General features: G+C 38.9%; 1 protein-coding gene across 1 annotated transcript in view; it reads left to right on the top strand.

Annotated features, from left to right (window-relative positions):
* The window catches only part of grid2 (glutamate receptor, ionotropic, delta 2), a gene marked incomplete at its 5' end in the record, with an annotated part of 543,021 nt that overhangs the window by 493,411 nt on the left and 34,872 nt on the right, over nucleotides 1-14,738 (top strand). The window contains 1 exon segment of the mRNA XM_005916136.3: nucleotides 12,639-12,805. Coding sequence (XP_005916198.1) covers nucleotides 12,639-12,805 — 167 coding nt within the window.

The following is a 14,738-nucleotide window of genomic DNA, read 5'->3' as shown; positions in this document are numbered from 1 at the left end:
GAAATAGACATGGAATCTGTCTGCAATATGGGCCAGTGTTTTCCCTTGCAATTACTCCTTGGTGTTATGGAGGGCTTTTGACACTGTACTGCAACCATTTGGCACCAGAACTTACCACTGAGACCAATATTAATGAAGTAAATAGAGGAGGCCTGGCACGTTGAACTCTGCAGCCTGCATTTAATCAGTATTTTATACTCTTGGGCAACTAACATGTTAAACTGACAGGGGACATTCAGGATCATTGTTGAAACTGAGCCTGCATACTTACAACCAAAGTAGCGCTACAGTGGTATGGTGTGCTTTCGACCTTCTTTGGGCTGTGATCTCTACAGTTCTTCCTTCCAAATTTATGCCAGAGGTGGATGGCTCTATTCACATGTCCTGATTCTTCACTTGTTTTCTTTTTGATGCGTGTCTGTGATTGCAAAATGTGTAACGTGACCACAGTGCAGAAATGTGCCACCTGCCAGATGAGGGCACACGCAGTGTCTGGTCTCACTGGTGTTGACAGGGTGAGGAGCTCAGTAATCTGTGATGACCTTGAAGTCAGCCACTGATCCTTCGCACTGAGAGGCACAAGGTGGGAGACACAGTTCATACATTTAGTGTTATCTGCTGAGCATGACCGAGTATATGGCGATCAAGGGGTTGACCGGCAAGACCTGCTCATTTATAGGTTGATGGGCAGATGGACAGACAGACGTTCTGTAATGAATGCTCTGTCTGACAGGACTGATAGCATCATGTCCCTTTTTGTTGGTACGGCAATATTGCTCATGGAAGCCAATGGATTGTGACACTCAGTAATGAGAAGGTGGAATACTCGTAAGCTGTTTTGAAGTAGTGTGTTTTACTACCCTGACCTGCAGCATAAGGAAAACTGGAAAATCAGTGAGAAAATAAAAGGCCTGGATCCAGAGTCGCATTTATATAGTCACAAATGAACTGACTCAGAGGTGAGGGGCACTATAAGAAACTCTCTGCACCATTTTCATTTCTGTTAGTCAACCTGAAAGCTGTCAAATGGGCTCGCAGGATGCAAGCAAATAAGGTTCTCTGTGCATGTCTGTGTAGAGACAGCGAGTACTTTCATGGTCTTGTGTTTTATGTTTTGAGTGTCACTTTTTATAGTAATTATTTCAGCATTGTCCAGGTATTAATGGCAACCCTATTGATATGCTTATGACTGTTAGCGGAATCCATAAAGCAAAATCTGCATACTGAATAGGTTCCTATTCTATGCTGCTGTCTCATCTGCAAGTCACAGCATGCTTTGTATATTTTTTTTTCACATTTAACTTGCTCTCACGTCTGTCTCAGTCTGTCACCGTCTGTGTTTGTCATGGACAGATTTTGCCTCTCTTGCCTTTTGTCTGTGTCAGTGTGTGTGTGCATCTTATAGCTTCTTCTCTGTTCTGCCACCCCGCAGTGCAAATGTTGATGTTGATGATTTTTTGATCAAAAAAAACAAAGACTGCTTGAAGGAGACTCAGAGAGCTCATTCTCTGCCAAACCCAATACTCAGTTTCAAATTAAAGAAAGTGATCTGGATATGCATAAAGTTTAACGGGTCCTTCTTTTTCTCTCGTGTCTCCTTTCTAGCAAGTTTTTGCAACTTCAACTTTTTTTTTTTTCAAGCATGGCTATAGAAAAGAAAGAAAACATAGCTCTTCCTTTGACTCAGCATGCGTGCTCTCCTTTATTTTTGAAACTTTATCTGAGATTCATCAGTCTGTGTCTGTGTTTGTTTCGCTGACTTTTTTGAGGACAGTGTCAAGGTTGTTGACCACCTTTGTTTTCTTTTTTAGGCAGAGAACATTTCACAGACATCTCCGAGAGTTTCTATTTGTTTGACTCTTTGCCTTTACTTTCAGAAACCTCTGCAGGTACCTGAGACATAATCCTGGCTAGTTTATTCAAACGGTACACCAGTTCTTCACACATTCACTGATTCAGTTCATTTCATCTTCATTATCAGGGCAAAGTTAGCCGGGCCAAGCTACAATCAGCATGACCAGCAATCGCCCTGGTCACTGCATTCTACTTTTAAATTTGATGCCAAGCATCAGAAATTTAAAAGGAACGGCAAAAAACGGTTTAATGACACGTGACCCAGCTGTGCATAAAGCTCAGCTGTTTCTGGATGTAGATGAATATATCTATATTTTCATTACATGTAATGTAGTTGCACTCTGTCAGACATCATTTCTTGTTTCTATTCTTAATAGAAATGTAAAGCATAGTCTAGAGCAAGGGGCCCTAATATAACTATAATTTCTCTCCTTTGATTCTACTCCTGTGATAAGTCAGGGTTTTTTTCATTGTCAGCATTAATAATGTCTTGGTATGTTTTCATTTGGTGCACTGCAAAAATCTTTACAATTAAAGAGTACTTTAAGGTATTTGTGTAGACTATAGCAAGTATAATTCTTTAAATTAGTTACTGCTGCGTGTCGTCTTTGTTGTGGGCTGTTTAAGTTCCAATGTTGTGTGCTGCGTTGCCCGGCAACACTGCATGCATCTAACAGTAACCCAGGAAGTAAATGAACCTCTCTTGATATTTGTCACAAATTCACATCGTCTGGGTCTCCTAGAAAGCCGGAAAAAAATTGCAAAAGACAACATACACACACAAAAAAAGATTCATACTTTGTAAAGCCATGCAAATATAACATAAGACTTCATTATGAAAAATACTGTTGAGCAAAGGGAAGATGAAAAGGAAACAGAGAGAAATAATTTTTTCTGCCAGATCCTATTAAGGCTGGCATCTTAGTTTTGGCTCACTGATCCGTCTCGGATGATCCGTCTTTCCAACATCTGTCTCCAATTACTTCTCTCTTCTAGTATCACATCTCTCATCGGCTTAACGGGGTCTGAGCAAAGATTTTCATAGAGCGTGGCAATAGGCGATTAATTTCTCTCTTTTCTTTGACTCCCTCTTCCTGGAGAAACAAAGACGACTAATGACAGCTGATGGTAATGAAACAACAGAGAAACAAAGGGAGGAGAGGGAGTGAAGAAGTTGTCATATTGCGTCTCTAAGGATGTAGGCGGCTGTTGCCACTAGACCGAGCAGTCGGACGAAACAACTCAGGAGGAATTGGCGCAACCTGCATGCCAGGCTTTAGCATCTCAAACCTGGCCATCAGTATGTTGTTGGAAAAGGTAGATAATTATTCATTCACTAGGTAAGAATATAGATATTTTATACATTTTCATCTTCAGTCCAGTCCTTGTAACTGACCATTTTCAAAGGGATATTTTTTGCTTCGCTGTTAAGTCCCTTAACACTGACCTATAAAAAAGCTAACTCTGGGAGCTAGTGTTGTGTCTACACATAACAGGCAACTTAGCAAAGAGACAATTTTAAATAATGTCTTTAGGCACTTTGTTACTGGCAGCCTGTTGAAAAAAAACTAATTTTCTCCTAATTTGTTTGTTGAATCTATGAAAAAATCCCAAAGATAACATAGTTTGACAGGCATAAAATTGTATTTTTGCACCCAGAGAGCTATTAGGAGAACATTTGGTATATCTTGGCATTGTGTGCAGTATGTGTTTTAAAAAACTTAAAGAAACTGGACAAGTGGAAGATCAAAAAAGAAGTGACAGGTCTCAGCAGATGAAAAGTACCTGAAAGTCTGGTTCTTAAAAGCATCAGGGGAAAAAATCCAGCGAAGACCTGACACAGGACCTGTCAGATGCATGTGGCCCCTCAGCTGATCCATCTGCTGTTCACCGAAGACTCATAGAAATGGTTTAAGAAGTCTAATGGAGTGAGTAAAATGCAAATTCTGTTCAAATCATCTTTAGTGTATAGAGGAGGTCAAGGGAGAGGTACAACAGTGAGTGTCTACAGCCATCCGTAAAACACGGTAGAGGCTCTGTCTTGGATTTGGGGCTGCTTTTCTACCAGTGCTGTTGTGAAAATTGATGGAACTATAAATGCAGCTTTTGATCCGACATGCAGTTCCATCTGGAAAGCATCTTATTGGCAACGGCTTGATTATTTAGCCTGACAATCATCCCAAACACACAAACTACTTACCTGGATACAGTGGAACTCAAGCCTCATCAATATTGAAGCAGTGTGGGATCATCTTGACAGAGATCATAACAAAAGTGCGACCAACATCCAAAGAAGAGCTTTGTTCTCAAAGAAGCCTGGCAAACTATTCCTGAAGACTACTTAAAGAATTTATAGGAAAGCTTCCCTAAGAGACCCTAAACTGGTCGCACCAAATATTGACTTTCAAGCTTGTTTGAACTGTGCAACTTGTGTTTTTGCCTTATAAACTGTATTTCTGGATATGTTTACACATGCTTCAATAAATGATTGCACCTTTTTCCCATTTCTTAGCATACTATACAAAAGCTGTGATCTTAAAGCTTTAAAAAATGCAGCCAAAAAGAAACTGTAGAATTATCCCAACACATCACCTCGTACGTTTCAAGGGAACCTGTCCTGAAATAACCTTCCTCATGTGTATTTATGCAGTAAGATGCATAGACGGGGAGTCGTTGTCTCTCTTTTTGGTGCCCTGATTGATTCGCCTGCACCTAATCTTATCTTTATTCGGATCTTCATATATCTACAAGAAGCCAGCTAGTGCAAACTGGGGTGAAAATTTGGCTGGGGAGCAGCCTCTCATTGTAATGCTCTCTGAGCCTAAACAAAGGCAGCAAAGAGCATGTGGGATGCAAGTAAAACAAGACAGAGAGAGACAGAACTAGCTGTGAGGATGTGGTTTGAGTGTTATGCCGCAGTCAGACCAAAATCCGCTTGGTGAATTTTGCTCACGTGGTGTGGACAAAAGCAGGACGGTAAGGTTGCAAGCATAACCTGTACTGCTCACAAGCTGATAGCAGCAGTCATCAGAGCTGTGATACAAAATGTATTTTATCAGACAATGTTATTACCCTCTGTCATTGTCCTTACACTGCAGACACACCAAATTCTCTCCTATCTACTGCATGTATTATTTCACCATTCACTACACAGAATCCTCCAGTTGTATTTTGTGAATTAAAAATCAGTTCTACCTGTTCTCTCTCAAACTGGCAGAAAGGTGGAAAGCTTTGTAACTTCAGCCCTTAAAGATCAATCTGGTTGGACTGAGTGAAAGCATAAAGTCGGTTACCAGACGTGAATGTTTCTAAATGCTACAGACGTGAAACATACGCCTATGGACTGATTGTGTGACGTTTGTGAGAGCGACAGAGACTACCCATAAAGTTTAGAAATTGGCAGATGCGTTAGATCTCTGGCCTGAGATGTACTGCAAGTAAATTTAAGTTTGTCTCTGGGCTGTTGGCTTTTTTCTGTCAGAGTCTGTCTTCCATCAGTCGCTCTCACATTTCTCAAAATCAAACAAATCAGCGTCAAAAGAGAGTGATGCAAGAAAACATATGCAGAAGTACGCCGTGAGTGTAGGCTGTTGGGAGACAGTTCTGAGCTGGTAGCAGTTATGAGTAAAGATGAGAGACTTCACTGTAAAATACAAAGCTTAATGATGTAATTTCTGAGCTAGGTAATCTTTTTAATGTTCACTCATTTCTATGAAGCGAAATCAAATTATGATGGGGTCACCGAACAGGCAGGCTGCTCTGCCTTTTTCCCAACAGAAAAACGACACCATAATCTGTCTGTTTAAATGTGTAAATGATAAATGCTCATTCATTCTTCTTGTCTATAAAAAGCAAAAGCCATCAGTAATTTAAAGTAGATTGACCTTTCCCTCTAGGTCATCTTCTCATGCACTTCTATATCACTTCCAGCACTGCTGCTCTTTTTAGATCACACAGTAGAAATGTTGTTTTGATCACTTGCACATGGACATTTCATCATGGACATCAATCTTTTCAGTAAAGGAACATCAGTTGCCAATTTAAACTAATCCAGGTTCAGATGATGAGAACTAAGGCCAGATGGACTCACAGACAAAACGGGAGTCGTGTCCAAGCTCAAAATCAAAATAGGAGACAAGGCGGTCGCTGTGCCATAGCAAAGGTGGTCCACCAGGTACTGCTGGTCAGTGGTACAGAAGCTAAACCTAACCAGGTAGCTGTCATTAGAGGTACATTTAAAAATTCAAGTTGGGTTTTTTTGTTGCTTTATTGTTGTTTATTTGCTTGTTTGTCTTTTTAATGTATGAATAAAGATCAGTTTCTGTTGAAAGCTAATTAATTCACTGGGAGAATAAACAAAAGAAAAATGTGAGGATAAGCTGTAAGAAATCCACGTGGATAGCACAAAACTCAATACTGAAATAATATATGAATAAAAATTAGGAAGAATGTCCTTTATTACAGCCATGACCTTTCCTCTTAAGTTTCTACTGTTTTGCTGCAACTTTGTCAGTGTACTCTCACTTTAAAGAACAAATCACACAGCCTCCCATGTGTAAAACATTTCACATACATTGCTTTAAGGCTAAATGGTGATCATTTAAGAAACTAATTTCACACTGGGGGATGATTTGTTATGTGCCACTGTAAAAAAGTGTTTATAATCTAAGATGTAATTTATGGATGAGGGAAAAGAGTTTTGATATACTTTAGTTTAAACTTTGAGCGAGATGAAGAATCTGGTATTCCTTTGCATGCTGGGTGCCCTTCAAGGGATCTTTCTGAGAGGGGGGGAGAGAGAGAGAGAGAGGAAAAAAATCAGAGAGAGAAAAAGAGAGTGGACCCTGGAGTAGTTTGGGCATTTTGAAGTTGCAGCATGCCTAGACTCTTAAGCCAAACTGTTTGAACCATGGATGAGATAGAAAGACCTCTTGAAAACTGCAGAGACACACACACATGGGGCTAGTACTGTAATATAATTGCAATGTAGCGTCTAGAGAGAGTTTTATAAGTCAGAATGTATGTGCAGTCACCCCAAGGAGTATGTGTAGGTGGCCACTTTTCATTTGAATGGCCCTCAAAGTTCAAAGTTCAGCCTTTTGTTTATTTCAAGGAGGTTTCATGTGCTGTTTGGATATTGTTTAAGGAAATATTTTTATTTCACTTTCTATAGTTATGTTTAAACTAAAAATACACTGTTATGTGTGGAAACTCTGCTATAATGGAAATTAGTGCTGTCGGGTTATTTAAGGTTAGGCAAGTTAGGGAAAGTTAGTGGACTTTGTAGTCAGTCTTTTTTTCAGATAAGACCCATTTATATGCTCAAATGTTGTGAAGCTTTACTTTTCCAGGGCTTTGAAGTTACCAGCCAGTGAATTCAGGCTAACAAATCTGGCATCCTTTCATTCTAAAATAGCATTTCGGATCTGTTTGGGTCGCTAAGTTAACCTGTCCTACATTTTCTCATGTCACAGTTGTTTCTTCTTTCTTTCTTTTTTTCCAGTATAATGTAAAACTACTCACTTTTTCTTCTTTCTGTTGCAACATAGCTGCAGTGGCACTCCAATACACCGACTGTGTTAGACTGTGGTTACGCAAAATGATGTTATACAACATATTAACACGCTCATCACAACCCAGTTGGTGATTTTGCTCCCATAATTTCGAATTTAGTAATAACAAATAATGAAGCAAAGACATGAATAATTAGTTTCGATTTAACTATTTCCATCTTTCGTGTTTTCTTGCTCCTGTGGTTGGGTGAAAACACAAATCAGAGCTGCTGAGAAACAACTCTGGCTCATGGTTCAGTGGTGTTATGGCTTCATTAAATGAGCTCTACCATCACTAAACCCCTTTAAAACTGATAAACAAGATATATAGACCATAAACAATGAAAGAGCAACAGAATTGGTTTAATTTTCTCTCCTCGAGGCAATTGTTGTTGTGATTTGGCGCTATATAAATAAAGTTGAATTGAATCCTTTTCAGGAAGGAGGGATGGAAATGAAAAAGTGGCATGAGTCATAGAAAAAATAGGAAGCAGAAAGAAGAGAGACGCTGCAATGACTTTAATTTAGTGATTATGGATCTTACCGAGTTGTCTTTGTCACATTCATGAGAGAAGAAAACAAGGCCCAATGCAGTGATTAGGATGCATTGGTGGTTGATAGTGTGTGTCCGTGTGATTGTGTGGTCTGTGTTTGGGTGCGACTGTGCTTGGGTGTGTTTGTTTTGGTATAGCTGCGTGTGACTGTGATTGTTTCCAGAGTGTCAATGTTTCTGGGAAAAGTAGCTTATGATTTAATTACCTTGGCCCAAGCAGAGGCACAACCCTGTACCTGTGGAAGAGAGGAAGGCGCACGTCTGTACAGTGTGTGTGGGTTGGATATTAGATGCAGCACTTAGTGTTGCATGAGATAAGCATCACTTGCATATCAAGTACATTCGGCAAGAGCATGATAACTTAGACACGCATTGAAAACATTTTCAAGGATTTTAAAACTTGAGCCTGAACGCAATTAATCAAAGTTCACTCGACAAATACAAAACGTGGTTATTACCACCAGAAGAACCTGAAGACAGCACACCTGCAAATGAAAGCACCAAAAAATATCTCCCAGTGTAGTCTAAGAATATTCCAACCCCCCCAGTCACCCCATTTGTATGATAATGGGAGGGTTTATGAACCCCTAAAATGCGAAATGTTATTTAGCACCAAAAATACTCCGTGAACATGGCACACTGGTGGATTGTGTTCATTTAAGAGATCCTGGAGATCATCTGAAAAACAATTAAATGAGCTCTACATTTGATAAAACAGTCGTCAAATAGTCATAGTCATCAAAAACATAACCCAGTAGAAATTTTATTTCTCATCATATTGTAAGCATAATTTGTAGATGATGAGATTTGCTATAAACAGGTTTTTAATGAATAGTAACCATTGCCTATTAACCCTTTAAAGCCGGTCAGAGCAGCACGCTCCGTTTTGCGTAACTATTTTTAAATCCCGGTAGAACTGCAACCATGTAAGCTAGCGCAATAATTTTTTTTGCATATGAAACCGAAGGATGGCATCTACTTATGCCATCAGCTATAGTTTTGCAAAAAATGCATAAAAAGCACTTGCAGCAACAAAAACATAATATTCCAGAAACACGCTTTGCCGATCCGATCAGCTGTTTGTAACACTTCCTACGTCCATCAGCGCATATCCGCCATGACCTGCCTGAAACCGGAAGTGACGTCATTTTGCGGAAATGTAGTTTTTTACCTTCAGGGCCTTATGAGCCTATACTGGTGTTTTTAAAAGTTATGTTTGATTTTATGACTTTCTGTGTCGTTTCTGGGATGCTTAGAACTCATATTGCACTGCTGGAAATAGTTTATTTTAATGCATATGCTGTTTTTTTGCAAATTTGCATCATACTATTTACTTTCGTTTTTACTGCAGTATATAAAAATTGGTGTATTTCAAAAATAAAACTATAAAGACACTCAAAATAAATTTCCTATGATGGAAAACTATTTTGTGCAACTCCTTTGTATTTGCAGTTTTGAGGGATAAGCTTCTTAAATTTCTCTAACTAGAAATATATGTTAAAAAAACAAAAACGATTTTAAATTTTTTGTAGTTTATTGCACTTTTTTGCAATTTATGTAATTACTGTGCACTTAATGCATACATATTATGAAATTTTGAGCTATAATGGTTGTATTGATGTATAGCAACTTGAAATGCTCCCAAAAATGGCACTACAACATGTAAAAATATAATATAAGCTCTGGCGGTCTTGGTAGGTCTTAAAGGGTTAATATCTTGGTACTTCTCTGACTATAATTTGAAATAAAGACATGAATATACATAATCTGTATATGGGTTCCTACTATTGTATACCTGTTTTTAAAATTGTGTTATATTACTAGTGCAACTGTGGATGGACATTACAGTGGGAAAAAGAGAAAAATATGTAAATATGCAATGGTAAAAAAAAAATGTTACATTGAAAGCTATGGGTTTAATAGATGGAAAAGCATTACATTTTTTATTTCAAAACATAAACTCACCCTCATGTTCCTCACAGTTATTTGGTCCGCTGACAAGCATCCCCTATCTCCTTTACTGTGAATTGCAAGTGAAGGATGTGAGAGAAAATGTTACTTCTACCATTCAGTAAAAATTAACATTATTATGTATTTACTGTGGTAACCACGCCATTTTTATTAGGTTATGTCCAAACAGTTTTGATGCAACAGCTTTAATGCAACCACCATATTGTTAAGGAGAAGCTTCTTCAGCCGTGCACATGGAAAATCATTGCAATCGCTCAAGCCGCTGCCTTACATTTACCAGCAGTGACATTACCTTTTCTATTGCGATAAATGCTGAAGTTGAAGACATTTTAGTCTCTTCCCTTTTTCCGTATCACAGTTCTGTTTCATTCTTTGCACACCTGAGGGTCATGAACTACAAGCGTCAGACACAAGCAGTGGTACCGTTCATAAACTGGATAAGAAATACCATGAAAGAGAAAGTCAGAACACAGTGCTAATACATTTCAGATACACTATGTAAAAAGAGGTAAGCTGGCCTTCAGCACATCACTCTATGGTACCATTCTAAGTGAGATTTTGTCGTCAGTAATTAACCAGGTTACGAGCCTTTATTAAGCTTTGCACGTAGAGTGGCTGTTCTGGTGCATAAAATCAAGTGCTCCCTATTCACACATATTGTACATTGTTTATGAAACAGCTGCAGCTGGAGGCAAAAGCATTTCCCTTCACAGGCTACAGCATCCTCTTCATTACCGGGACAATGCCTTTTTTATGTGATTGCGCTGTAACGTAGTGGAATTGATGTAACCTTTAAAAAGACATATTGAACCGGTGTTTGTATTAACTGATCCTGTGAGATCAACAACCTCGTGACTAAAAGACACAATAGGAAACAGAAAAATCACCGCGCTCAGTCATAACCAAGTGACATTTTTATCATAAAAGCACTACTGAAGAGTTTTTCATTATTACTCAATGTGCAATTCATTAAAAAATGGAACAACAGGAAACATTTCTGTCACTAAAAATTGAAGCTGATGTTCTAAACCTCTGCTCCCCCATATTTTCTTTTCTAGCTAGTCATTTAGGCCACAGGCTAATATTTTATGTCAGTGCATTTTTTTAGAATTTGCATTGCTCTCTGCTGCCTTTAAACTCACTCATTTTTATACAATTACATTCATATTTTTTGTGTTCCTGTGTAAAGCCAACTCTATTTTTGTTTCCCCAATATTACTCAAAGCAAACACATGAATTCCACTCTGTCTTAATTTCATCCACACATAGAGGCTTTTACATCCATCCTATTTGTTTGCTTGCATTCTCTCCCTTGCAGGGCACCATTTACAATTCAATACACAAGCTAAAACATTAAATGTTAGGAAAATTACAAATGGTGTCATTGGGGTATATTACTGGCACTTTTTTTGACTGATTGTTAGGGTTTTTACACAAAGGGCAATGACAGTGTTAATCAGATTAGCAGAGTTTTGGTTGATTTGACATCAGAGGTCACTGCACATATATTGTGCTTAATAATTGATTTGAGCTCTTTTCACCCAAATGTAGGGGAAAAGTGCCCTTAATGCTCAATTTTAAGCTGTTGAAACAGATTTTTTTGCTAATTTACGTAGCACAAAGCCCATAATCTTTTCAATTCAAAAGCAATAATGAAAAGCCATTAAATTATTCTTAAAAGTAATAAAGTGTTCTCTTCTCTTTTTAAGGTTGTAAAGAGCTGAATTTGCTATTCTGATGCCCTGCGGTGAATTATTGAACACACACACGTACACACATGTACACACTGCAGAGAGCTACAGGCTGTGAAATTACCCAATCACAAGGTCTTGTCAGTTCTCAGACATTAGTCATCTCACATAGGCCAATTGAGGTGATACACACACACACACAAAGACAGAGGGTTTTGAAAAATTTATAAATCTCCATTAAAGTTAATGACACACCAAGTCCAAAATAATGTATTAGAGGAGAAGTGTGTGTCTGTGTGCCTGTTGTCACCCGAGGCTATTTATGTGAATTGTCAAGAAGTGTTAGGATGTGAATGTCCCAATCTGGTTGTTTATTCTCCGTTTTTCATTTTCTTGCGAACATATCCCGTAGATTTACAGAATATTAACTAGAAGCTATGTTAACAACAGGCACCTTGGCTTGTACTGTGAAATAAACTGTGATTCTCACCTTGAGTCCATTTCCAATTCTTCTCACGCAGAAGCTGCTATCTCACTCATACCCGCAGTTTGACCATGCACATACACAACAAGGACATGAAAATGAAAAACAGATCCAACACACACCTATGCAGGGTTCAATGAAGATGAGCCAAAACACTACATGAATCTACAGTCAAGGGGGAATGCCGAACAGTAAAATTGCTGTGCTGTGCTATGAAGTTTGCCGTCCTGCAACGCACAAATAGTGTAATCTTGGCTCGACACAACATTTTTGGACTAAAACTGCTGACTGTAGTTATGAAATTTCAGCACTGGGGTGAATTGGTCCCCTTAGAGCACGTTAGGCAGAAAAGGTCTAAGACGATTCAGCCCATAAATATCTTTAAATAGTTCAATTTTCAACCTGTGAGCCATTCTTGGATCTCTTAGAAAACCATCTCAATAACTCAAGTGCTGAATGCTCTGGGATGTGTTCTGCATGACCTCCGATGCACCTTTCTGAGCATTGTTAACCACCTTGTAAATGTCTTTCAGGTGAAGTATGGCCGGTTTGGTTTTGTGTGGGATGCAGCAGTGCTAGAGTACGTTGCTAATAATGATGAGGATTGCTCCTTCTACACCGTCAGCAACAACGCACCAGACCGTGGATACGGTATCGCCATGCAGCACGGCAGCCCCTACAGGGACATTTTCTCCCAGAGGTAAGAGCCTTATAACAGTAAACAGCAGCCAGCTGCATCGTTAACTGCATTTTATTTGTTAGTTTACAAAGAAAGTACATATTTTACTTGCTGGATCTGTTCTGTTTCATACCATTCATCTCAGTTAGATTGTCTTCTCTTTTAGGTATAGAAAAATCCACCTGTTTTGGAAATGAGTAGCATTCAAAATATATTTATATGTATCTTCCTAGTTATGGAGAAGTCCAGTAAGTTGGTTTTTTTTTATTGCTACTCCAGATTAATTTCTGTAAAAAATGGCCGCTACCATAAAATTTGCCCTTGTACAGTGCCCGAAGAACCTTAAGACATCAATCTAGACAACAACAAGGTGGCAGATAAAAATTGCCAACTTCTGTCTTCCAGAATTAAGAATGCAATGGCCTTTTTCCCATCTTCTGTGCAGTTATGTGAGGCTTAACGTGAGGTTAACCAAGCGTGACTACCTTGCCTCCCAAATAAGTCAGCAAAGGTGCAGTGCAGACGTAGCCAAGCTGTTTCTGGTTGTGTATCTTGTTACTGTAGCACAAAGCTGAGACTCTGTTGCTTCTCACTGCTGAGTACAGTAACTGAATTTGTTCATTTTTTTCATTAGTTTCTTACAGTGAGCAGGAATCTTGGTAGTGTCTTGAAATGCAACACAAAGTCATACATCTACACGCTGAGAGGCCTCATTTGTTTTTTGCATTAATCTTTATTGCTGTGCAGTGATGTCACATGAGGTGAAGTGTCTGTGAAAGCCATGAGCGTATTGGTTGCATCTTAATCCTGTGGGCTTATGAGTTATGAGTTTTTTGGTCTATTTGTGGATTTGGATTTGTGTGTGCTGTAAGTGAGTGGAACATCTTGTGTGTGTGGGCCTAAGTTTGCAAGCTTCACAGAGTTTGAATGGGTAGGCCTCTCTGTCTGCTCCATATCTGGTGAAGCGTTACACTTCTGAATATTGCCTATCATGGCTTCTATTAAAATAAACAAGGAATTAATTGACAGGCTATGGAGGCAGTGTCACACTCTTGGGAAGTCAGTTTTAAACCGTTAACTCACACTGGTCCCCATGCTTCAAACGAAAAACCAGAGAGAAATCGTCAGGAGAAAAAAAATTACAGAGGCATAATTATTTTGTTTTTCTTTGCAGTGAGTTTTAGATTTTACGTTGTGCTATTCTCTAATATACTGACAAAGCACAAAGTCTGGGTTTAACAGGAATCATATGAGCAGTCAGTGTCTTGACACCATGGAAAGAAAGGTTTCATTATGTTTAGTCATTGCTGAAGGCCAGGTCATAACAAATCTGGAGGCTTGACACATCTTTTGGTTGGATTTGTGTTGACTGGGAAATCCAACGGTATTTGAGAGGGATACATTGTGTACATTCCCTTGTTCATTTGTTCAATTGCTTATTAACACAATTATCTAATCAGCCAACCAGATGGCAACAACTTGTTGCATTTAGGCATGCAGTCATGGTTAAGATGGCCTGCTGAAGTTCAAACTAAGCATCAGAATGAAGAAGAAAGGTGATTTAAGTGTTCGTTGTTGGATCCAGAGGGGCTGAATATTTCATAAACTGTTGATCTGCTGCATTTTTTTCACACAACCATCTCTAGAGAATGGCCTAGAAAAGAGAAAATTTACAGTGAGCAGGAGTTCTCTGGGCAAAAATGCCCTATTGTTGCCAAAGGGCAGAGGAGAGGCTTGCTAGGAACGCTAAAGTAACTCAAATAATTGCTTCTTACAACCAAGCTATGCAGAAGAGCATCTTCGAATTGACCTGACAAAACTCAGATGATCTCAAATTCGTGCTTGAACATGGCAGTGAGTTCACTGTATTCAAATGGCCTCCACAGTCACTGGATCTCAATCCAATAGAGCACCTTTGGGATGTGTTGGAACAGGAGATTTACATTCTGGATGT

Source organism: Haplochromis burtoni, unplaced genomic scaffold, assembly GCF_018398535.1.
Source record: "Haplochromis burtoni strain Fernald_Lab_line unplaced genomic scaffold, NCSU_Asbu1 Contig_18, whole genome shotgun sequence".
In the NCBI taxonomy this organism is placed as follows: domain Eukaryota; kingdom Metazoa; phylum Chordata; class Actinopteri; order Cichliformes; family Cichlidae; genus Haplochromis; species Haplochromis burtoni.
The sequence above is the reverse complement of the archived record's forward strand: the minus strand, read 5'-3'. Positions and strand labels throughout refer to the sequence as shown.